Source organism: Stegodyphus dumicola, chromosome 6 (assembly GCF_044657685.1).
Source record: "Stegodyphus dumicola isolate Sdum_Otavi_A_Nest chromosome 6, ASM4465768v1".
Classification (NCBI taxonomy): domain Eukaryota; kingdom Metazoa; phylum Arthropoda; class Arachnida; order Araneae; family Eresidae; genus Stegodyphus; species Stegodyphus dumicola.
Window position 1 is genome coordinate 95,069,292 of NC_140773.1, and position 26,156 is coordinate 95,095,447.

The window sequence follows — 26,156 nt, forward strand, 5'->3', positions numbered from 1 at the left end:
AATTCAAAAATTCGTAGCTCTTGCATTTATTTTTAACAAACAGAAATAAATATTAATCAAATCTGTGTCTTTAAATCTTTGAATAAAATTTGTATTACTATGTAAATAAGCTTCTTTTTAAAATTTTTTTGGTGCGTTCCTTAAGCTCGCTTTTACTGGCAAGGATAATAATTTAAACTCGGACTTCAAAGAATTAAAATCGTGAAATCTTTGGAATACCATATTTACAACAAATACGTAATTGAAATGTATCTTTCACCTGCTTCTAAATTACTGGAAGGCGTCGTACGCCATCAGCACTTCCATTTCTGAAGCTGCATCGAAGTGACCATTTTCTACTGCTACATGGGTAAGCGAGGATAACCACCTCTCTCTTCAAAGATTGAACGCCAGGTGCCAAGAAATGATGTTCGAGAATTTTAGATCTCAGCTGACTTTTTTAGCTAAGTAGGCACTTGAAATCTGCTAGATAATGTTGACGTTTTGGTATACTAAGATATTGGGGAGGGAGGTAAGATCATTCTAAGATCAGAGCCATTAATAGAATATTTGAAAATCGTCATGTACTAAGAAAGAATACAGCTTATTTAAACTTATTTAAAGTAAAGTATTCGAAGCAGTGTTGTGTGCTCAACATATAATGGAATCGACGAGTTTAATATGACTAGAATAGATACTACTTGTTTATGTTTACAAAGAAATAGCAATCACATACAGAATATTTGCAAATAAAGTTACATTATGCTTAATCTTGTTAATGTATTAACTTCTACTGTTTATGAGGAATTTTGGGACATTCTGTGTGAAAGGAAGATTGACTTCATTCGTAGTCAAGTGCGTGGGTTGACTTAAAAAGGGCAAAGAAGTAATGATGTTTTAAATTTTCTTTTCTATTTTTTAAACAGCTTTCATAGCATTTGTTTGATAATGTAATCTTTAACTAGCTCAACAGATTTTAATGTGACAAGTTTGGGATTCATTATGTGTATTCATATACATTTAAGTACAACATATGAATTCAAGTACAAGATATGTATCTTTGTACATATTCAAGTACAAGTAAATGAATATCTTGAATGTAAATATAAATTCAAGATATCCATATACAAGTAAATGATGATTTCTTTCGCTTTTCTACCTGCCGGTTGATATTTTTTATTTAATTCAAATTTTGTTTTAAAGCCAAAATTTTAACTAAAACTTTTTCGTATAGCCAATCCGTTGGCGAGGTAGAGTAGCTTATTAAAGATTTGTAACTAACAGTGTGAAGGAAAATGCATAATTCAAAAGGCATAAATAAATGTATGATTAAAATTTTTGATGCATCATTCATGTATCTCCTATATCGTCCAAAAACAGCTATTTTTTAATGAGACATTATTTTCAAACTTTGCTGGTTATTTTGCCTAGCTCATCAAAATTAGTTGTTACTATGAGATAGTAATACTTTTATTATTTCTGTACTTATGTTTGAAAGTAAAAAAAATAATGTAGTGAGTAATGTAATAATGTAAAAGTAATGAGATAAATGTTAGCTGTAAAAGCATATTTTTAAAACGTTTTAATTACAAACAACGTAATTTAATTAAAACTCATGATTTACTTAAAACGTTTATTATTAATATTTAATTTGAAGCTATGGAAATTAAAAACATCGCATCAGCATTAAAAAGCATTAAATTCAAATTTTTCCTTTATTTCTAAATATGAGAGGAAGAAGAAAATGTACTAAGTGTCATGAAATTGTAGAATAATTTTATTTTGTTTCTTGCCAATAAATTATAAAATATTAAATAATAATATATAGTATATTCTCTATATTTTAATCATGAGAAAATGATTGAGTATGCCGTCTGCCAAAAAAATTAGTGATTTACGGTAGAAAACGTATTTATCAGGCAATACATTAAATACGCAATTCAATACAAAGTAATAAATATGGTAAAATAAGGAACGTAATACTAAAAATAAAGTAATAAATAGAATAATAAAAATAACAGTTATAAGGGGGGGAGAAACTCTATATATTAAAAACGTTGTAGAAAATAATACAGAAATTAAAATAATGAAAGCTGCAATAAAAATTTAATAAAACTAAGCTTTGTTGCCCACATTTTAATATGAAAAAGCATATACCATTTGACAATGGTCTCAAATAAATTGCATGTAGATCGAACGCATGATCTGAAAAGAGCTGATGAGAAGGTTTTTTTAACAAAATGAACATTTTTATCAATAAAATAAAAATATTTTAACTAAATTTTAAAATTGGCTGATGAAATTATCGAAACATACATAAATAATAATAATATAATGCACAAATAAAAAATAGAAATTTAATTTATTTGCTATCTGAAATCTAAAGTTTGGTACTTGAAAGATATTTTTATTCATTACCACTTTGTAAATATTAATATTCAAACTGTCATTTATTTCAAATAATTCTAATATAATTCAGGTTAAAATAATTTGTAATAATAATTCTAATATGTTCCATTAAGCATTAAGTAACTTAATTTAATTTATACTAATCTAAACTTTCTAATTTGGACAAAAGTTGAGAATAAATAATTACAAGTTAGTCTCTTTCTCTTATTTATTACATTTTTCTTCAATACATAAATTGAAATGAATATGCATGTATGTAAATAATTATAAATTTCTTTATTTCGCATTACAGCTTGACATTTGATGACGTTTCGATTCTGATACAGTTTGTAGACTTTGGAGAAAAATTATTAATCTATTAATCTTTAATTATGAGAAACAAAACTGTTCAAATGGAAATATATTTCCAAACACCGTGATTATTCTCAATTCAAAAATTCGTAACTGACCATATTTAATTTTTGGCAAATATGAATTAATATTAATCAAATCTATATCTTAAAATCTTTGAATAATATTTATACTACTTTATAATTTAATTATTTCTGGTTATAGATTTTTCTGGTCATTTATTCACGTTCGTTTTTAATGGTAAAGATAATAATGTAAACCCGCACTTCAAGTAATTAAAATCGTAAAATCTTTGCAACACCATATTTGCAACAAATACGTAATTGAAATGTATACGCGGGCCACATAAAATTGCTCAAGAGATGCATGTGAACTTCTGGCCTCCAATTTCAGATCACTGCCATATAGGATAATTAAAAATGTAAGTGTGAAGTATATTTAAAAAAATCCTTGACTGATATGATTTGTGACATCATTCTTTACGTAACAAACCTTTCATGTAAAAAGAAAAAGAAAAGGAAGATACTTGAATGTGTGAATGTACTTAAACGTTCGTTAATTAATTAAAGTATTGGTGTGGAATTCATGGGAACCTTTATCATGGGCCTCGAACTTTAGAGGACTTACGGAAATATTACCAAAAAATCTCCGAAATTTTCTGTTAATAGTATTTTATTTCATTGTTTCAGTACATCGCATTACTGCTACTAGTTAAATGAGATTTCTGGTAATTATTATTGCTAAATATAATATATACAAATATAAAATTAATGTAAAAATATTAAGTACTTTATTATACTTTTTATTTTCTTGTATACTTTACATAGTAGCGAAGAAACTCAAACTACATGCGGGCCAAATACACGATCTGAAAGCAGTTGATGGGGATGCACCTTTTTTTAAAACAAAATGTGAGTGGATTTACTCATATCTATCTATATATTGCGACGTATAACCCTATTATATGGATATCACCCCTTTACAATCTGATGTTACACGTGATGCGTGCGTGTAGTGTGTTTCGTTCAAGTTTAAAATGTTTCTGAAATGTTTTTCTGGATATTTACTCTTTATTTCTCAAACTTATAATTATAGTGTTTTCTCTCCATGGCTGCAATTATTAAATTCTTTCTTCGGTTAAACTGTTTCTTCTGTTTTCTTAAAGTGTCTAGTCCCTTATAGATATTTATCAATTATATTAACTTAGCTACCATTATCAATAATAGCAAGTAATAATAACGCAAAGGAAAAATTCATATTTACATTTATTTTCAATCTGAAATCTAAATTTTGGTACCTGCGAGAAATTTCTCTTGGTTACACTACGCAGTTCAAACATATTGACTGCTAAGTGTTAAACTTTCAAACCGGCATTTATTTCAAATATTTCAAATATGGTGAATTAACATCTAAATAATGTATTGAAACTAAAAATAAATAAATTGTATTAAAATTTTGAAAATTTACAAAAACGTTCGAAGTAGGTTAAAATGTAAGAACAAAAAATGACAGCCTTCTTCAGTTAATTTATTAAATTTTGTTTTGACACATGCAGAGTAAAATACCTGTATTTGTATAAACTTCTTTATTTCATACCACAGTTTGACACTTGATGGCATTTCGATTCTGATAAAATTTGGAGCCTTGGAGAAAAATAACTAGAAACTTTGTTTATCACGGGTTGTAGATGCTCTTTAGTGAATCGGGTTCTTTTCGAAGACTTAATTAATTTTCAATTGCGATAAAAATTGTTCGCATGTAAATGCACTCCCAAACAAAGCGATTATTATTATTGCAAAAATTCTTAATTGAGAGCATTTATCTTTTGACAAGTACGAACAAGAGGTAATCGAAACTATATGAACAAATTCTTGGATAGAATTTATAAAACATAGGTAAATTATTTAGCTCAATTATTGGATTTTCTGGTGCCTTTATTATGTTGGTTTGAAAATATTAAAATCAAAACATCTTTCTTCAAATTTTGTCGTAATGAGCTTATGCTCAAATATAGGGCATTATTACTTGAAAATAGAGTATAACAAAATTCTTTTAAACTCTTGCTTAAGATAACGAGCAGCTACGGTTATCACTCCTTTTTTTCCGAGTCTCGAAATATCTCAATTACCCAGCCACGCAACTTATTCCTTTTACTGTCAAGTGGAAAGCTTCGCTTACTGCGGTTTTTGCTAGACAGTTTGCTAAGATACGAGACTATGTAGACGCTATATTCATAATGCCCTTAGCTTCTCCTTTCCGTATGCAGTCTGTTCGGTACCCTAAGCTACATTGGCTGCCTAATAGTTTTTTTTATGGTTTCCCCCCTGAGTCACATGAATAAGGACTAAATTTCCCTCAAAATGTTCTCCAATGAGGCTTCCCTCCTCTTAGGCAGATAGCTCCCGCATGCTTTTCCATAATCTAAGTAATACATTCTAAGCAACAAAGTAGAGGTTTCAAAGAATGAAATCTAATTCTGTTTTACGAAGTATTGCCTAGTAAAATTTCTTAATATTAGACTTCAAATTCTACTATTTTTCGATGTTTTAAATGTAATGTTAGTAATCAAACGAGTAGAGAAATAAGACCTGCTTTACAAATTACAGAGTTAAAAAAATTATGTTTTGACATTTCCTTCATGTTTTAACCGTGAATATGATTGGAAGCAGTTGATATACTTACGCATTTTTTAAGTACGTTATGGTTTAGCTAATCCATGTTCTGTGTAAAACATTAAAAAAAAAAACCGTTAAAAATTTTATGTCTGAAAATTTATTCCAGAGAATATAAATAATACCTTATAAAAGGTAATTATTAACAAAGGCGAGGTTAAAGGTATAGCAGGGACCTATTAAATTACCCTTATCATAATCTTCAAAATTGTCTTCCCAACTGAATGCGTTTTTTTAGTCAGTCTCGTAGTGACACATTATCAGAATTTGAGTATACATCTCAGGGGCAAAAATGAAGATTTTTATCAAACTAAGCCTCTGCAGCGTATTGGAAAATAATAAAAGATAAATAAAAACCAAAAAATAGCTCTACGTACATATTGGACATACAGTATTACATATTGCATATACAATACTGAGCACAAGCTTCGTAATTCTCACTCCTGCAACTGAATAAGAATGTTCTGTTTTACCTTCGAAAATGCTCTTGCAAATTCCTGAAACTTACTGAAGTAACAAGAATTAGTGAATTACTGAAGTAACAAGAATTACAAATTATTTCTAATTCTTGTTACTTCAGTAATTTCAGCATAACATATCGGTACAAGTAATGTAACTTTAGAAACTAAGTTCTTTAAGTAGAAATTTAGTGCAACTTCACAATGCTTCATTTATCTTGAGAGATTAGTATATGTATTTTATATTTGTCTTAGAATCTATAATAATAAAAGAAAATATTTATGTATTAGTTTATACTGCATAGTGCTGCAGTAGAGTCCTAGAAAAAGGCTAGACCAATGAAATTTGCCACATCTCCGTATCGCAGTGAACTGTAAGTATCTCCTAAGTGATGTTTTCCTAAATTTAATTTAAATTTGTTTCTTTAATTTAAGGCTGAAGCCAATTTTTAACAGAGTTTTACATTTTTTTCTGCTTTAACAATATTGAACTAATCATAATAAAATTTCAGGCAGTTACGTAATTTTGTTCCGTTTTTACAAATTTTTTTTTCTTTTTTTAATTTATGTATAATTTTACAATATTTTATTTGGCTCTTGAAATAAATTTCTAGAATCTGCTAAATACATTTGAAACTGAACGCTAATTAGCTCAAAGGAAATAACGTTTCATACGTTTAAAGTTCTTTGATGTGTCCTGGTTACTTTAGAATGTACAATTTCCATAGTTTTACTTTAAAATATTGAGAAGTGTCAAAACACTTCTTATTGAGAAGTGTCAAAACACTTCTCAATATTTTAAAGTAAACTTTTAACTAAACTAGATACAAAATCGAAAACTTTTTTTGTGTGAAGAAGTAATCTAACTAATAACTGAATCTACACAAAAGGCAAGCTTCTTGGTTAAGTAAAATTTGTCCTTACACGAGTTTTTCAGTCTTCCATCAAATTTCAATTATAATTTATATTTTTCATGTTTAAAAAATTTAAACATGGAATACTATCTTTATTCGAAATTATATATCAATATGTTTAATTTATCAGTTTTTTAAAAATATTCTTTTCTGAAATAAGGAAAGAGATATGAACAATCCTAACTTTTTTACAGAAAAAACATTACAATTTGCCTTTTTTTTTAAATTCCAGTTACTGAAAATTCAGAATTCTGTTTTCAGACCGAAATTGCTTTTCCTCCTTTCCTGAAGAAAAAATATATTTTCATTATAAGTTATTTTAACAAAAATGTTATTTAATATTTATAATGTCACGAGCAAGCTATCTGTATTTTCTACTGTCACAATATACTGACTCTTTTGATAGATTTTTATAATTTAATCTGAAACGTTTTCTAATGTCAAATGTTCTTCTTATATTTGAAAACCTCAAGAAAACTTTTCTTCTCATACCTAAGAAATATGTTTCTTTATCAGCAGTAATTTAAAGTTAAGATTTTCTTGACCTTTTTTATTTCATATACGCATATAGAAAATCATAGATAGATGTTTCTCTTAAAGAAGGATATAGCGAATCTAAGCTTGCATTCTGAATTAATGTGACTCTGGTTTCTGCCAATGATCATTTTATGAAACTCCCAGAAAATTCTTAAACGCTGAAACCTTCGTTCACGAACTTAATTCGTTCCTAAAGGCAAATTGTTGGCCGAAATATTCGTAAACCGAAATCATTTCCTCCACAGAAATTAATGTAAAATGACTTAATGCGTTTCCAGTTTCCGGATAATGAGAATCGGTGAGTCTTTGTCTCATTAAAATTTTCTCCACTTCGATTTGCTTCTGTTTTTGGTTTTAAAATGCTTCTAAATGAAGACATAAAATGGTCATTAGAAATAGTTGTGCTACAGATTACTATTGCTTTATTAGGGGGATAATGTTATTATTAGGGGGATAATGATTTATTAGGGGAATCGTTGCACCTTATTCCATTTTGCATAAATTTTGCGAAACAAATAACTACAATCATCTTTCTTTCCACCGTTTTCTGAAGATATTTCCTTTACAGCATTCTGGTGGATCATTTATTGCTGTCGTACTTGCTCGTTATCTCAAGAGATCGTTAGACAAGAAATGTTTCTTTTGCAAAATCAGTTTGTGAATCAAATTGTGTGTGATCCAATGCATTCGTGAACCAAGGTGCCACTGCATAATATCATTGTAACTATGTGTCATATGTTTGTAAATGTTACTTATTGATTATATATTTGTGGCCGTCTTTGTTTCTAATATGGAGCTGTTGAGTTTTCTTGACCTGAGAATGGAGACATTCAGAATGTAAAAGTAACTTCAGTGAAACGTGACACATTCTTTTCACGCGACAAACTTTTCTTGAATTTTCTGCAGCTTATGTTTATGTACACGTCTAAGAAATGTTGCTGTTTTAGTCTTATCATTCATTCCCTCTCCTCAAAGATAAACCGATAAAAGCGGTTATCAAAAAACTCACAAGGGGCACAAACCCGGAACATACCCAGCAGGCGCTAATAAGTAACGACAAAACTGTTAGGGAGTTAACGAAGAAATTTGGACACGTCATCAAACCGCTTCCTACGTTTCCAGTGGAAACAGAGCGTAACAATAAAGGGAAATAAATTTATAATCTCATATTTATAGTCTTAGTTGTATATGTTGAACAATTTAAAGCCATTCCTGGAAAAACTGTGTGCTCTAACTGTCAACGTTATGGGACTAAGGCCCACTGCCACTACAAGTTTCTTTGCCTGAAATGCGCTGAAAATTATTTAACAAAAGACAGTGAAAATAACAGGTACATACTAGGGAAGGGTGTTCTCCACGGAGGAGACCTCGTGGCTTCTTATAGAGGGTGTCTATGGTATCCCCCAAATATAAAAAAACTACAACAAAGACCTGAACTATCACCAAAGACAGGTGAGGATTTTTTTGTGGATTTTCAGTGCAGCTATACGCAGCACTTAAACAACCGACTACCCTGGAAACGCTTGCATCCACTCAGGAATGAGCCGGCTTCAACCTGTGAGAAGAGAGTCCAATCATTCACAGAGCGGATCAAAAATATACTCTTCAAAGCTAACTCTTTTGGAGAAAGATTTAAACATACTAACTTCGTAATGAGAAGTATAGAAATTGTAATGGGAGGCCATTGAAGTTTTTACAGAATTTAATTATAAATGCTAGTGAAATTAATAGCTTTCCATAATTATCAATGCAGGAAAATGCACCTTAAACTGCATACTTTAATGCCAAGGCATTAAATGTTAACAATTAAAAATTTGTAGTTTCCTCAATTCGCTGTTTAAGTATAATTATTGTATCTGAGTTTTTAACTCGTGTTCCCAAGTTGAACCGTAAATATTGATGTATGCTTGTTATCAAATGAATTAGCAAATGTGTTCAAATTAATTATCTTAAGAATATGTTGTATATGTATATATATTCATCTTAATTTACGACATGATCGTCACAGATTGTCACTTCGTGCAGCTCATTTCCAAAGAGCTTCATTATATTTCCAGAAACGTACTCAAGTTACTAAGAAAGCCCTCGTTAGATGATGCTACAAATACTACAGGCTAATCCGGTAGCTTTACTTTCGCTATATCGGCGATGCTAATTAGCATGATTCTCAAATATGTGAACATTTTAGGCCTAAATTCTCAACAGAGTAAAATATTTAATTAGTAATAAGTCGACAGCGCCATGCGTTCAGTGTTCAGTTGCTGTTTTAGTATTTCTTGGGAAAAAAGTTCTTAAAATTATTAAGTGAACTGTCAAAATCTGTTTAATATATTGTTACGAATTGTGTACTTAGGTAATTTTAGTAGAATTATAAGTAAAATTGTTATATTAAAGTAGTAAACAAATTTTAAGAGAAAGCTATGCCTGAAAAGTAAGACTCCAGGGGCACGTGCATTTAAGATTGAGTAAATGTGTATCTCGGTAATTTGTATTGAAATTGAATAAATGTAATTGACCACTGTGTTTGCTGTAACCGTACTTCCAACCTCGTACTGATTTCCAGTAATTTCGAGGAGAAAGTACTAGAAATATCTCGCGGCCGGTTGAAAATTATTTAAGAGAGAAAGCATCTGCTATCAATTGTTACTTGTTGTTGTTGTGAGTTGTTTAGTTCCTCGTGAACTGAGATAACCAAGTTATCTTTCTCTCTAGATTCGCTTTGCATTGCGTTGTATGTAACATTTTTAGTAGTTTGAAGTATAACTACTGATTATACTGCGTAATATTGTGAACACTTGTACGAATATCTCTGAGGAAAATTCCAGAGTTCTGATCTATTTCTTATGAAAAGAATAAATTTTTTTAACCTATTATCGGACTTGTGCACTCAATCTGTTACGAACGCTGGCAACAAATTTTTGAAAGCTGTTTGAATTTTTGTCGATAAATTCTTAACGCTTTTGAACGACGGCTGTATTCAGGGAGCCGAATAATTACGAAGAAATTTCGGAAGATTTTGAAGACAATTCTGTTGCGTGAAAAGTCTCAGGCTGAAATATAAGATCCAGCATTTCAGTTTATGCCAGAATATGTACAAGAAGATACTATTAAGGCTAAGGCTACATACGTACCTGGCAGAAGACGTGGAGATGTGAAAACCCTTAAATATAGCAAAAACGCATTCCATACACGGTGGAATGAAATTATGGAGATTAAGGCAAATAATATTACTGTCTCGGAGGCTCACAACGAATCGATGCAAGAAATGGAAAGTGAAGGTACAGAAAATACAACTTGGAAATTCCCAAGCAAAGCGGCAAAAATCGTCCCTGCAACAAAATAAAGTTAAAGCAGTGTTTAAGAAAATTATTTTTCATCTACGCGAAAAATCAAAGGAGCCGGTCCTTTGTGGCTCAAAATTTGCAGAAGAGAAGTGTTCTTTTTCCTTCATATCAGAGTAAAAGCGAAAACCTAGTAAAAGTTATTCTTAAAAGAATTAAGACGATTTCTGAACAAGCCATCAAAGATACCCTTGCAGCCAGATACTTACATACCTTACGGATAAAACTATTTTCGAAGAAAAATGGAGATAACGCTAAAAAGCTGCCGATATATCGTTTTGAATATGAGGAAAATGGCGTAGGAAAAGTCATCTCTAATGCAACTATATTTTAGGTATTAATTTAAAGATACAGGAATTCAAACCTAAGAAGAATGGGTCAGTCCAGGGTTATAAATGCCAGAGGTCTCAGCAGCACCTGTGCTTCAATGCTACAAGATGTGTGGAATGTAGTTTAAACACCGAAGTACTGAATGCTCTTTGAACAAAGAAGAAAATCCAGCCTGTCTTTACTACCGATTACACCATGTGAGCAGTTATAGGGGATACACCGAATACATTAAGAACCAACCAAAACCCATAGTCAAAGCAGAAAGAAAGATTCGAATGGCACGAAAATTTTCTCATGCTGACCGGACATTCTGCAGAAAACATCCTAACCAGGCAGATCCGAAAGAAGTATATTGATATGCTCAGGAACGGTACATTAGAAGCATCACAAGCTAATGGAAAGATGCCACCAAACATGAATTTCACTATTATCATAAGAGAAATTATCTCCCTGCCAAAACGACAAACGAAAATGTCATTGGCCGATATTGTAAATTCATTTTTCTAAGCAGAGGAAGCACTCACAATTACTGATATTTCTCGCGAAGAAATTATTTATATCTACGTTCTGCTTAAGCTGTTTGAATTCTGTTTGTTATTAATTTTATAATAATTGTTAAGGGGAGTTGAAACCCCAAAATCTTCAAAAAATTGTGATTTCGGATTTTTGCATTTTCAAATTCTCTACACTTTTATCTTTCTAAAAATACCATTTTTTAATCTCTATGAAAACTAGAACTGTAAAAAAAATCTAGTTTTAATTTGTCATCTACTGCTTTGATCAATGAGGATTTTTACATAAAAACGCGTTTTTCTCCAAACGTGATTTTTTTTATACTCGATGTACCTTTTCTCAGGAACTACTGCTCGCAGGTATCTAAACTTTTTATGGCTTATTTATTAGGTTCCCTAATATTTACTAAAATGAGCGTTTTGTAATAAACTTAGAAAAAAAATTTAATTTTTTTGTGTGAGAAAAATGCTAAATTTTAGCATGCCTAACAAAATATCCTGTAATTTACTCTAAAATTCAAAATGTTTCAAAAGCTCATTTCAGTATAATCAGATAGGTATACTTGAATTACAGAAAAAATTTCAAGCTTGTATCTACAGCAGATTTTGAGAAAAGGTACATCGAAACAGGCCAATTTAACATTGTCGGTGTAGGGGTTTCTGATACCCCTTAATTTCTTTCTGTTATTTTAAGTATTTCTTACTATTTCTTTCTGTTATTCTTTAATCATTTCTGTTATTCAGTAGACACAGGAGTGAACGTGACTAATCTGATTGCTGATATAATACGGCAATTCTAAGTGATTATTCACAGTGATATAAACGAACTGATAGCCTAAAACAATTGATAAAAGCATTGCGGATCTGTTTGAATGCCGATAATCTGGAGGTTTGGAGATTAGTTAATAGCTACCGTTGAAATGATAGCTGCCAGGAGGCAAGAAGCTACTAAACTAAGAAAAGAGAGAGTCGCAAATGCCGCTGAGGCAACCGCGAATGCCTCAGCGGTTAAGTAAAAATGAGAAAATAGGAGTAAAATTTCATCGAAGCAGAGCCACTGAGATAAAGAAAGAGGCAGTCGCGAATGCCTTTTAGATGAGGGAGAGCATTGCGGCGTTGGAAGAGAAAGTCGTGAATGCTGTGGCTGCGAAAGTAGTTGGCATAGAAAAAAAATTACGAACAGTTAAAGACTGTCAATTAGAAAATTTTTGTAGTAACTGAGAGGCTTGGAAAGGAAACTTTCCAAGAATAAAACATACTTGATGGAACGGGCTTCCATAATTAACGTCAGACCTCAGCCTGCTTTGGAAAGTTCAGTTTATCTTGTTTTGAACAACATCTCCGTTTCTTTCCGCAATTAGCTGTCGTCATATGACGGGAAATGATTCAGGAAGAGTTTACAGAACACAGTTTCAAAGTATTTTGTAGGCAAATCAGTGTGGTGGTATCCTTCACTTATATTTGGCCACATCCTTATGAGAAGAAGCTGCTGTTATATTGCACACGCTTTGAGTCGAAACACGTTCAGACATTGACGCTTTAATTAATGAGTTAGATCTGCGATCCGGAGAAACATTTCTCAAGGACTAACACTGACTTCAGCTTAAATCTTGGCAATAAAAATCAGGAGAGGCCCTGCTTTTAGTATTTCGTAGTTGCAGCTGGTGACTGATATTGAAAAATTAACGCAACTGTCAATTACAGATTGCGGCCGTTAGTCTTCAGTATTGTGGATACTATTAGAGGTCCCGACATACAACAAGCATTCCGGATAGCTGAATAAATATTTGAAGAGTGCTCTAGTGTATGTCATAAAACCGGAGACTGCAGAGAATGCCAGGAGACAAAATCGTTGGCTTGTAAGGAAGTGTCAACCCTACGGAAGACACCGTGCCCCTAAAAAAGACAAATTTTTGTAGTAAATGAGAGGCGTGGAAAGGAAACTTAAAGACTAAAACAGAAGTTTTTGGAACCGGCTTCCATAATTAACGTCCCACCTCAGCCCGCTTTGGAAGCTTCGGTTTATCTTGGTTTGAACAACATCCTCGGTTCTTTATCTCGTTTCGCAATTAAGCTCTCGCCATATGACGGGAAATATTCAGGAAGAGTCTACAAAACACAGGTTAAAACTATTTCGTAGGCATATCAGTGTGGTGGTATCCTTCACGAGCAAACGTAAAGCCTAGAGGTAATAGAAACTTCTAAAGCGAAAATAAACCATAATGAAATGAAATGCTGTAATTGTAATAGAGAAGGACATTTACGAAAGCAATACCATGCGGTTTTCCCAGAACGAACGACAAGAAAATTTAATAAGCGGCTATCTCTGGAGGCAGAGGTTGCTGTATGCAGGATGTGTCCCGTTCAACACGGGAAACGAATGTGCAAGTCAAGTTCTCATCCTGCACACTGTCTGTGTGGTAGATATTATAGATCCATGCATCATCGGACTTGCCTTTTTTAAGAAATATGGATTTTGTTCCGACGTCAAAAATAAGGAACTCCGCACTTTTTATGAAGAAGTACTAATGTTGGAACAAATTGAGTTGCTTTAGGATAATGTTCATGATAATCTTACTTTTCCATCTAGAACGGAATACGTCAAGAGCGGTACAATAGAAACTTCCGAAAAGTAATGCGTGGAAATTAGTTATTTCCCTCCATAAAGTGCATATTCTAAGGGACATTTATTTGCGTCGGCATTGATGGATGTAACAGAAAGCAAATGGGACAAAGCCGCCAATTTAACTGACTTTTACGAAAGAAGAGGACATAGATTCATGTTTTTCCGTGACAATTATCGGGCGAAGCCCCATGGATTAGAAGAAGAGAGCCACTGAATTAAAAGTTTGGTTTGTAACTACAGAATTAAATGCTAATCCATTTAAATCTGCAAGTTGTTTAGAAGAACAATTTAAAGACGCCTTCTCAAATTTATTTAGTGATGTTGGTCACATGAATGTGACACAGCAGCGGATCCACACTTCAAATTTGGAAAGCTTCTGAAGCAGATGCAGGAAAATGACATTTTAAACTTTCGTCCAGTCCTTCGCCGTCACCTATCGTTTTAACTAGGAGGAAAGGTCGATTTTATGCGATATGTCGATCATAGACATCTGAATGACATTACAAAGAAAGACAGTTAACAGTTACCGTTTGTCAAGAACTGATGATACTTTAGACACGCTGGCAAGGAACAATTGGTTCTTCACCCCTGGGTTTGAAGAGCGGCTACTGGCAAGTGAAAATTTTCCTTAAAAGTCAAGAGAAGGTAGCAATTAGTTACTGGTCAAGAAAAACTCTGGCAATTTAAAATGATGTATTTTGGACTGTGCAATGCTCCAATGACTTTTAAGCGCTTAATGAAGAAACTTTTGAAATTACTGTTGTATGAAGCATGTTTTGTATAATCTCAGTAACATTAATATAGTTCAGAGGTACTCAACCAGATTAAAGAGATTAAAGATCTCTTATTTAAAAATGATTAAAGTTTAAATAAATGTATATGTGTTTTCATGTTTTGGAAAGGAAGGAAGAGCAGCGGTGAAAGGACTGCATGGGGCAAAAGAGGTTAAGAACCACTGTTATAGTTCGGACGCACGTTTAAAGAACATCTGGAATTAGAAAATAGCTATAGACGTTAACAGAAGCAAATTTAAAACTCAGTCCTTTCAAGATGCTAATTATTTTGACAAGAAAGTATCTATCTTGGTTGTACTACCTTCGTAGATGTACGCACAAATCCTGAGAAAATCAAAGCTGTTCGTGACTGGTATCATCTTCGAAAATTTCTCAATAAAGACGCTTTTTAGGAGCCTGCATTAACTATCGAAGATTTGCAAAAGGAGTTTTTAAAATCACAAGTCCTTTACACTGTCTGACAGAAGCGAAGCAAAGGTTTTCATGAGCATGTGAGTGCGAAGAAGAATTTTAAGTTATGAAAGACGCTTTGACTCCGCTGCTGTTTTAGCTCATTCTCAACCTGAATACGACTGTATTCTCGATACCTAGGTAAGCAGTGCAGTAATTAGAGCTGTTCTTTCAAAAGAAGTTGACAGCCAAACACATGTTATTTCCTGTTTTAATAATAGTGTTTCAAAGTCAGAAGGAAACTACTGTGTCACCAGAAAAGAGCTATAATCCATCGTGAAAGCAGTAGAATATTTAAATCACTATCTTTACGGCCGGAAATTCCTGCTTCACACTATCATATTTCATTAAGTTGCTTGCTTAACTTCAGAAATATGACATGACAACTAAACATGACATGAAAGATGAATATGGCATGAAAATTCTACATTATAAAGGAACTTCATATGGGTAATGCTGATGCACTTTCAAGAAGACATTGTGCAGAAACGTGCATTGTTGAAAACATTGTTAGAAAGCCGAGGGATGATAGGGCTTTGAAGCTCCAGTGTCGAAGAAACACCAGCTATAAAACATCAGAGACTGGAACAGCGACGTACTTAAGAAACTACCATGGTGCAGCAAAGATCTTAAAAAGGCTCAAATGGAATGCCCTGAATTACGACCATTAATGGTATTAATGGAAAATAGGAAAGAAACACCCAGCTGTCAAGAGATGGCAACCTTTATTTCAACGACGAAAAGATACTGCGTTTTATGGGATTACCTTCATCTTCGGAATGGAATTCTCTGCTGCTAATGGGAATCTGATTACGCAAAGACTTTTAGATGGAAGCTCATCTAACCAGGATCTCGAATCCTTAAGTGTTCTGTCAAAGCGTCATAGTATACCTATTGAAGGTCATTGTGGTGTAACAAAGATACTCCTTAAAGTTCGGGAGCGTTTTTTCTGGAACAAGGCAGTTCAGCTGCAGACAAAGAATACAAACCCTGCGATGCGTGCGGTGCTCGGAAAGTCTGAAGCAGATCGGTAGCTGCAGCAAATCAGTCAGAGGAGATAACGGGCTCATTTTCGTTGTAGAGACATTAGGTATTTTGGAAGCAGGAAAGATGAAAAATATGCAACGCCTTCCCCGGGGATCGAACCGCGGACCTCTCAATTACGCGCTGAGCGTGCAGACCACTACACCACGAAGGCTCGCTAAGAAGGCGGGAGAAATACCTTATTTACCCCCACTTTTAAAGCGCGGCTGGGGTTTTTAAGGGACCCATAGTCGCCAAATCCTGGGTGAGGAGAATCATCATCCAACACCTTTTAGTTTGGGCACCACTCAATTACGCGCTGAGACCACGAAGGCTCGCTAAGAAGGCGGGAGAAATACCTTATAGCGTAAGTGATGAAGAAGGCTGAATTGTTCGCAAATCACCTCTCTCAGCAATTCATTCCTAATACTTTTCCGGCTGGATGTATAACAGAACAGAATATTGAAAATTTCGTAAATAACTGGATAAAAATCTCCAAGAATAATATTGCCAAGTTTAATACTTCACACGAAATAACAGTATTAATTAGCACGCTTAATCCTAAACTCCAGAAGTGTGGTGGCTGCTAACTGAATGCTCAAAAATCTGCCTGATATTATTATTTGCTAACTCAGCAGCATCTTTAAATGCCAACACAAATCTTATTTCTCTTATGTATGAAATCATGAATTTATCTTCTTCATTCAGAAATTTGGTAAACCCCATGAAGATCCTGTGAGCTAGAGACCTATTAGCCTGCTCTTGACATTTAGCAAAATTCTGGAGAAACTGATCTACAAAGGAATCAAAGCCAAATTAGACTTCATTTCTTTCCCGCTACACGATTTCCGCAAGGGGCTTTAAATCGCCGCGCAACTTTTACAGATAACAGACAGAATTCATCAGTTCGATCTTGCAAAATGAAATGAGTACAGTAGTGTTAATGTTAGATGTGACCGAAGCTTTTGACCGCTTCTGACATACAATAGTTATTTTCAAACTTATCTGTATGGGACTGTGGGACTGTCACAAGAAATCATATTTATTTTAAAATACTTATTCTAGAAAACGAGCTTTTTCTGTGAGACATGGAGATGCTGTTTCCAATACCGAGAATATTCTCTCAACGCTCCCCAAAGATCCATATTAGGACATATCCTCTGTATTATTTACGTAAATGTTTTTCCCAGCTTTTCTTCCAATCAACGCCATGGTTGCCTGCTAAGCAGACAACACGACAGTCATGCTAAAATCTAGAAGACCTGATTATGTGGTCGCAAAATTTCAGGAAAAATTTCCGCAAAGGGAACAATGGTGTAGCACTTTGAACATGAACATCAAGCCAGAAAAATCTCTGGTTCAGTTAATCATAAAATTCAGACTTGAAAATAAAATCATAAACAATTCATCTACTTTGGTCAATAGGTATTTCAGATAAATTCTGCTAAATGCATCGGGGTTATCCTCAACAAGTGCTTTACGTGGCCAATGTATATTAGAACTTTTTCAATAGAGCGATGGGAGTTGTACGAAGGATATTTATACATCTGTTATGAGACTAATATTCACGTATGCATCTAGCACTTGGGCGCGCAAGTACAAATAATATTCATAAATTTCAAACTGTTCAAAAAAAGTCCTGCGAGTCATTACAATACCTCCTTGTATCATTAAAAACAGAAGTCTGCATTCTGATTTGAAGATCGAATACATAGCTGACAACAATAAAGAAGACTTCGCAATCCTTCTTGCATGTGAAATACTAAATGAAGACAAATCTTCGACACTTTGCGTCACATATCCTTGATTACTCAGAACAAGAAATAAGTCCTTATTCTGAATTTTGTTATGCCTGAAACGAGAGACGCCGTCACTTTCTTTCTTAACTAGTTTGCATTGAAAGCCAAGAACAGCTTCACAGGCAAGTTGCGTCTTTCTGCTTCCCCTCCGTCAGTTTTATGTCAATACAGAAATGCAGTTTTCAGATTTCTGATGCTGTCAAGGCCTTAAAGTATTCCGGTTAGGCATCTGGCAAGAGCGAAATGTTACCGAAATGCTGTGTACCGAAAAAAAAAAAAAACACAGAAGTATCGAAGCATCGGAGTTACCGTTGTTCCTGTTTTAATTGTTGGGAGACTTGCAAATTTACTAAAAAAGCGATTTTAGCAATTGCCGATATTTCTCGCACTTTAAGTATATATTGTTTATATATGAATTCTGCGTAAGATGTTTATAATCAATTTTATAATTACCGTATTTGTTTGCTTATAGGATGAATACTTTTCTTTGAAAATGGTCTGAAAAACGGTATGCATCTTTATACATCGATACTCAGTTTTTGATTACATTCATTTCCGGAAATCTCCTCTATTCGGAGCTATGGTATTTTTTTCTTGTTTCCTTGCGGAGTGTAGGAATATTATACTTATACACAGCTCAGTGAATGCGTATCCGCTGTCGTAGACGATCACAGCTGGGTTCGTTTAAACATCCCAATTTTTGCGAACGGCTTTCCAAGTGTGTGAAATTTCTACTGTTTAGTTTTCTTAAATTTGTTGACAGGTTATGGCTCAAAATAATATCGACATTGCTATAATATAGCATCAAGCCACGTGTGATTGCGTATGCTAAAGAACATGGAAACAGGGCTGCAGAGAGGCATTTCGGCCAACCCCGACTGAGAAAATGATAAGAACTTGGCGGAATCATAATAATCAGTACTAACGTTTTATCCTTTAAAAATGTGTATAAAAATAGGGTTCCGTCTTATACACCGACAAATACGGTAATTGTTAATTTTCTGTTATTTAAAATGTTTTATTATGTAAAGGGATCAATCAGAGGATTATAAATGAACTAATAGCACGCAACGATATATTAGTGCAGTCTCAAGAATGGAATATTGCATACCTTTATAACATGCAAAAATATTTGAATATGTTTACTTTTATGCATTTACATTTATTCATTAAGAGTTCTGGAGCAGGAAACCTCAAAACAGCAACTGAACCCTTTTCGAGAACTGACCTTGAGTCTTTCCTTTGCTATCTTGCTGCAATGATCTCAACTCCAGTGACGTAAGAGAAATGGGCATAAGATTAGAGATATAAAAGAAACATGAAAAAATGGGCATGACATTGGGCATTTCTTTCAGTATGAAACATAAAGTCATGATAATTTTATTGTTTTAAGCTTCTTCCCTGCTTTATGACTGTTTAAATTTAAGAGTGTTACATCGCTGTGGCTGGCAAGTAATCAGGTCTTATCTGCGCCAGTAATTAAGTGTTGGGCTGGATCTTGAAACAGAATTACATACTCCCTTTCTCCGATTTGGTATATAGTACATCTAATGGATTATTAGCAACGGTGATCAAGATTTGACTACGGACACCTTCTTAGCTATACTCTGTTGGAAAAGTTCCGGCACTTTTAGGAAAGTTCTCCAATGATCAAAAAGACAAATTCTCATAAATTCATACCTCTAAGTATGAATGCAAGCACAAACTCTTTCCGCATGGCAATGCATCAGCATAAATTTGTCCTCACCTTTACGAAAATTGCTTTTTACAGGTTAGAAATTGATTTTCATAAAAATGCTGGAACCTTTATGGAGATTTCTATGTTTTTTGAAATGTTCTGTCTTCATAAAATGAACTTCGTATATATATATATATATATATATATATATATATATATACGAAGTTCATTTCATGATGTACCAGCTTTTGTCCGGAATAAATAGATTGGGGAAGAATCATAGATGTAGTCGAAGCTCAAATTATCAGACGATAAGTTTAAAAAACAGGATCCATTTATTATTATTCAAGAGAAATAGCAGTTACTAAAATCATATCTCCGGAGTAAGTAAAAGAACTACTAATAACTTTTTGTATGAAGTTTACTGCGTCGTTACATTAAAGAAAAGACCCCGATATTCCTTTGTGAGCCCTTTTATAGCCTCTGAAAAGGCGGAGCTTTCAAGAAATGACGTCAGCCTGGTCAGCCATTACAGTTCGCTTTAAATATCTCCAGAACATTCTATAACTGTAGGTGTAGAAAAGGCGGGAAAAACAACTTGACTACGGGGCTGTGGATTTAATTCCACGTACTTTCAAAGAGACCGTCGCCATTAAAAATGAAAAGAACATACAGTTAGAATTTTAAGTGTATTGTTGACTATGGAATTTTATTATTACATATAGATATGGAAAAGCACCGTTAATAAACTATTTGTATACTCCATCAAGGTTTTTACTCTACTCCACAGTCAAGATTCGCATATATCCTATCTTTTGATGCTCCAAATACAAACCCACTGCTATGATTGCACAGCTGTTCAAATCATTGCATTTTATTTTAATACCTTTTTAACTGCATTATATCGGGCATAGTGGTAAGGGATATGCATGCTTTGTGAATGAGAAAGAGGTGAGTCTGTACTACTGTGTGCCAATCCGGATATTCTTCTCTTCGTTGAACTGAGGTATGAGATTTTAATTTTACCAACGACCAAATAGATAAGATAGCTGAAGAGTAGCGGGCTGTTTAAAAGGTTTCATGGTTTTCTCTGTGTAACGTAAAAATGAGCCTCTTTTCTTTAAGTGCCCTTTGAGGATATCCTTCCCTTTAGGTAGATAGCCATCTTGTGCTTCGACCTGTTCATTTAAGACTGCAAAAATAATAAAATACCAGTACTAATTAACTAATCTATTAATAAGAAATATTTATCTGCCGTTTAGGAACTATTATTGAGTAGTTTTAAGGTATTTATTCACGGTAAAATATATTTAATGAAAATAAATTGCATTCAAATCTATTAGTTTAATAGAGACTGATAAAGTGACAAGATTTTTACTGACTTTTATTAAGGAGAGTTAATTAATTTATTGCGTATTAATTGACCAATTTCATTATGAAATTTGTTTTATAAAAATAGACTATTCCCACCTGAATGTAAAGTAGAACATGATCAACAAGCAGCAAACGGTACTATCGGTTTCCTGCATGTGTGCAATAAACTAATAACGTGAATAAAAATTCGCGTATGACATCGCTTATATGCCTTTCAATGTGTACTTATTTATATTTTTATATTTACATTGATGTTAATTTTATAATTAAAAAAAGTAAATTAATTAAACGCAATTTATTCATTATGTGTTAGGGAATGTCATTATTTATATGAAAATAAATATTGTTGGAAGGATTATTTCCTGATAGTATAAACTATTCAGAGAGAAATTCATATATGAATGGTTGTATTTTCTTTATAAGCTATATTTAACTCATACGTCACTGTCTCAACCTTGTTCATCATATTGAATAAATTTAAAGATAAGTTTGTGAATGCAAGTTATGTTTTATTATGTTTTCACGTATTGTCTAATTTTACGCTAATGAGAGATCAGATTTCAGGATAATTCAGGACGTGAAATTTCAGGGTAGAAAGTAGTTATTTAATTCAAATAATTCCTTCGTCGACAGCTCTCTAGTTCCTAACTAATTGAATTAGCGAAAGAGTGTGCTGTTATTCAAAGCTCTTGTTTATTAACAATGCTGTGTGCTAACTTCAGTAATTGCACAGTACCTGAAGTGGGTTCCAGCTAACTTTGTGATATCAATTACCGTAAAACTAAGGTATTCAGTTTGTTCTGGGTCGTGAATTATCCCCACAAGAATAGATGATAATCAAACAAACAAACACATAATTAAAACTCTTAATTATATTCTACCTCACCTCTTGTGAATGATTTTGGACCTAGTTTCAACACTAAGCTTCTTTTTACAACGAAGGATATAAATCCAGCATTTAAAATCTTTCAACGACTTACAAAACTTACGTAGATCACTACAGAGTTTCGAACACACGCTTACAAAGGTGGATCTGATTTCGGCCTAAAAGTAATCTCAGCAAGAACAGTCTTTTCTTCTATCGCCTGGGCAGGGAAAGCAGACAGAAATTCTCACATTCTTATTCGTAAAATTATAGTAAAACGGCTTAGTAGTCAAAATCTAGCTTAATTCCGTAATGAACGAACTTCGTGCCGAAAAAAGGCAGAAAGGAGAAAATTAAAGTAAATTAATATTTCATCAGTGAAACTTAATATAAAGGCCACAATTGGTCAGATTCAAATGCACTAAGAACTTGAGTTACATTTTGTAAATTGTCAGAATTATTTCAAATTAGCGGATATATCTTTTAAAAGAGTATTTTCTTTCTGATAATAATCTGAAACATTGTATCTACATAGTTTATTACAATATGTAGTGCCGAGCACAATGATAGCTTGTGCGAAACAAAAAAGAAAAGACTTCGGTAACTAATTTTTCTTTTACTAATTGATGTAGTAATAATTTTTAAATGTTTTCTTTCAATTTAATTTAAAGTATTTTTTCCAATTTATTTTTAAAACTGAATGTAAATTATTTGGAAATATAAGACTTGTATGTAGCAAACATTTATATTACTTGGTGAAACGCATGAATGATTTTAATTCTTTTCCATATTTAACCTTGAAAAGCTTAAGCTCCCATTTATTCACAGCGAAGAAGAGGTAATGATAGACTGTCTCGGTAGTTTAAAAAGCATTCATTTCTAAAACGACGTTTATCTTTTTTAGACCAGATTGAAAAGGAATATCGTAATTTGCCAAGAATTTTATTCAAAAACTTGGTACTCTAATGAAACTCGTTTTTCATCTCTGTCTGCCTCAGAAAATGCAGGATACATGAACTATGCAAATGAAAATAAGAGCAGTTTATTCCTCTCATTATCAAAAAAACTTTATAAGCAAAATTTATAAATAGGATTTATCGAACCACTTGTGTCATTTTGCTGTTTTATGAAATTTAAGAACTTAAAATTATACGTGTTAAATTTTATGTATGTTTTATTTCCATTGCAATAATATCTGTCTAAATAAAAATGACAGCTACAACCAGTCAGTGCGAGATCCTTGAAATGGCATTCTTTCAGGGACTTTATGCTTACTCTTCTTGTTTTAGTGAGGGAATTACAGAATTATTTTAAATTATAGATTTATATATTAAATACCAGATACAGAATGGTAATCTGAAGGCTGCCTCACAATCTGTTTGTTATCTTTCATGATGACTCTTATTAACTGTTCTTATTTATATTTATTATTTGATTACATCACATTAAATAAAAGGAGCGAAACGTTAGAAAAAATAATTTATAAGGCAATTTAGGGCTTTTACTCGATGGGTTTGAAATAGGCAATAAAACACTATTGCTTTAAGTAAGCCGTGCATCCTATTAAAATAAAATAGCTACCGTATTTTACTGAATTTTTATGATAATCATTTATTTCGAATTGGAAATTAAATAATTTGATTTTCACGTATAATGCCACTGATGTGTTGCATTTAATTTCATTTCTTTAACCGTGTATTAACAAGCTCATTAATTCACTCAACATTGACACATACAGGATTGAATTCCAGATCATGAGAATCGTGCAACAAATTTATAATAAGTAAAAGTAAACCAAAGCAAGGAAATTATCAAACTAAGCTCTCGTATATTTAAGATAATCGGGAAAATAATTTTATCTATTGAGCACTATAAGAATTTTAATACAAAAGTAGAGTAATTTTTGATTTTCTCTCAGCTACGAATTCTTTTAATTCCACATAGATACCAATCCTTATGGAGATAGGATTGTCTTTGTTATATTGTTACACAATTTAGTTCTAGTACAAGCTTCCGGAAATGTTAGCAGATTTATATTAATGTCATGATGTTACATATAATTGTTTTCTTAATAATATCATTGTTAAGTGAGAAGCTGTTGCTGTAAATTTATAAAACCAAGAGTATTGTGAAAATATCCGAGAATCATTTGCTTTAATTATAAGTAGAGGTAATTTTCGAAATTCTTGGTGAATGTTAGCTTAATTTACATAACAAAAGTTGTTCGATGCATTTTAGGGAAAGATATAATTGTTCTTCACTGAAGTGACTAATTGCTGCATAAGATAAATTTTTCCTTTAAATAGAGCTTTATTTCTATTGAAATTACATCAAAGAAGGATTGCATCTTGTAATTTACTAATAGCTGTAACATTTGTACACGATATGGACGTTTCTTTTATGTAAATAATGTAAAATATATAAATAAATTAATGATGTTTAAGCTGTTGTTTATTAACATTACGATTTTTATTTCAGTTTTATCAGCATGCATTTTGTGCTCGAATGCAGAAGAAGAGTGCCTGAGTAAGTATAAACCTCAATTTCTAGAAACTGCTTAATACAAATGTGATCCTTCAAGTATTTATAGTATATATGCATACACAGGATATTTCAAAATGGTTTCACGATCTCATCAGCAATTGGTTTTAAACTCCCGGTTTTAATTTAATGATTCAAATAAGGAAAGTATTTAGGTGTCAACATTTTGGTCATGTAAAATTCATGAACCAAAGTGATGTATAAATCACTAGCTTTGATTAGAAATATTCGAAATTTAAATGATTATATTATCTTCTAAAAGAAAGTTGAGATTAATAAGTTGTTTCTTATTCCAGTAAAAATATTTTACGAGAAGAATCGGCCCACCAATGGCCGAAGGGTACTGAATGGCTGAATACTGCGAAACGGGCTGGCTGGCTGCATGGGCGTTTTCGAGATTTTCCCCATGTACGCGTATACGATCCAGTTTCCCTTAGAATGTCCTCCACGAAGGCATGCCTTCCCTTAGGCAGATAGCCTCGAAAGCTTTGCCATAATCACGTAAACCAAAACAGAAGAATGTGTCTCATAATAATGAAAATCTAAAAGAGTTGTAAAATTATTCATATAATTTAAATCATAAAAAAGCGCCGATTTGGATGTCTTATGAAATAAAACACATTAATTAAAAAATTTAGAATTTTAGCATTTTTACAATTAATACGTTTTTAATGTAAAAAACACCATTTAGTAATTTACAGTTATTATTTTACGTAATTATGTTGAAGAGTATTTATATACGATAGTTTGGAATAGTAATGCGAGCTTGGAACTATTTTATATGTATAATTCGTCTGAATAAAGTTCTTCTCATTTTTTTTTTTTTTTTTTTTTAGGCCAAAGGGATTTGAATCCCGAAGGACTATTAGTTTCGTTTTGGCATTTTGCGTCGGACTCATAAATGTCGGTTCACTTTTCAAACTGTTGCCACAAAATGTTAGAGTCCTGCATTATATTTGAAGAAATTAAATAATGAAAAATCTGCATAAATGTATGTATATTTCTCGTATTGTGATAAAACAACGGTACATAGAGTCATCGAATTTTGAATAACGTAATCCTCCAACGAATATGAGCATGTGGAAGACCAAATTTGAAATTTGTTTTATGATCGATTTCTTATTTTTAAAACTTTGACGAATTTTTGATTAACAAACTCAAGGATTTCAAAGCGAGCAATGGCAACGTTGTGCAGAAAAAACATTTTTATCTCCAGCGCGTGAGTCTCTGTATCGGAAATTCTAAAGATATGCTCGTTTTAAAACTATTTTGCGATATTGCTGTTGCACTGGATCTTATGGTTTAAGTGCGAGGAACATGATATTTAATAAAGAAAGGTAACACACAAAATGTTAAAAAACGCCCCTTTGGACGTAATTTAAAATCTGAAACATTTCAGATTTTTTTTTTTTTTTTTTTTTTTTTTTTTTTTTTTTTACGAACATCCTGTGACCAAAACTAGCGTAATTTGAAGGCCTACGTTGTCTGATAAGTTAGGAAACT

At 32.6% G+C, this 26,156-nt stretch overlaps 1 protein-coding gene across 1 annotated transcript in view; it reads left to right on the plus strand.

Annotated features, from left to right (window-relative positions):
- The window catches only part of LOC118187393 (UPAR/Ly6 domain-containing protein qvr-like), a 143,897-nt gene that overhangs the window by 83,112 nt on the left and 34,629 nt on the right, over positions 1–26,156 (plus strand). Inside the window, exon 2 of the mRNA XM_035357604.2 lies at positions 24,591–24,638. Coding sequence (XP_035213495.1) covers positions 24,591–24,638 — 48 coding nt within the window. The remainder of the gene's footprint in view (positions 1–24,590; positions 24,639–26,156) is intronic.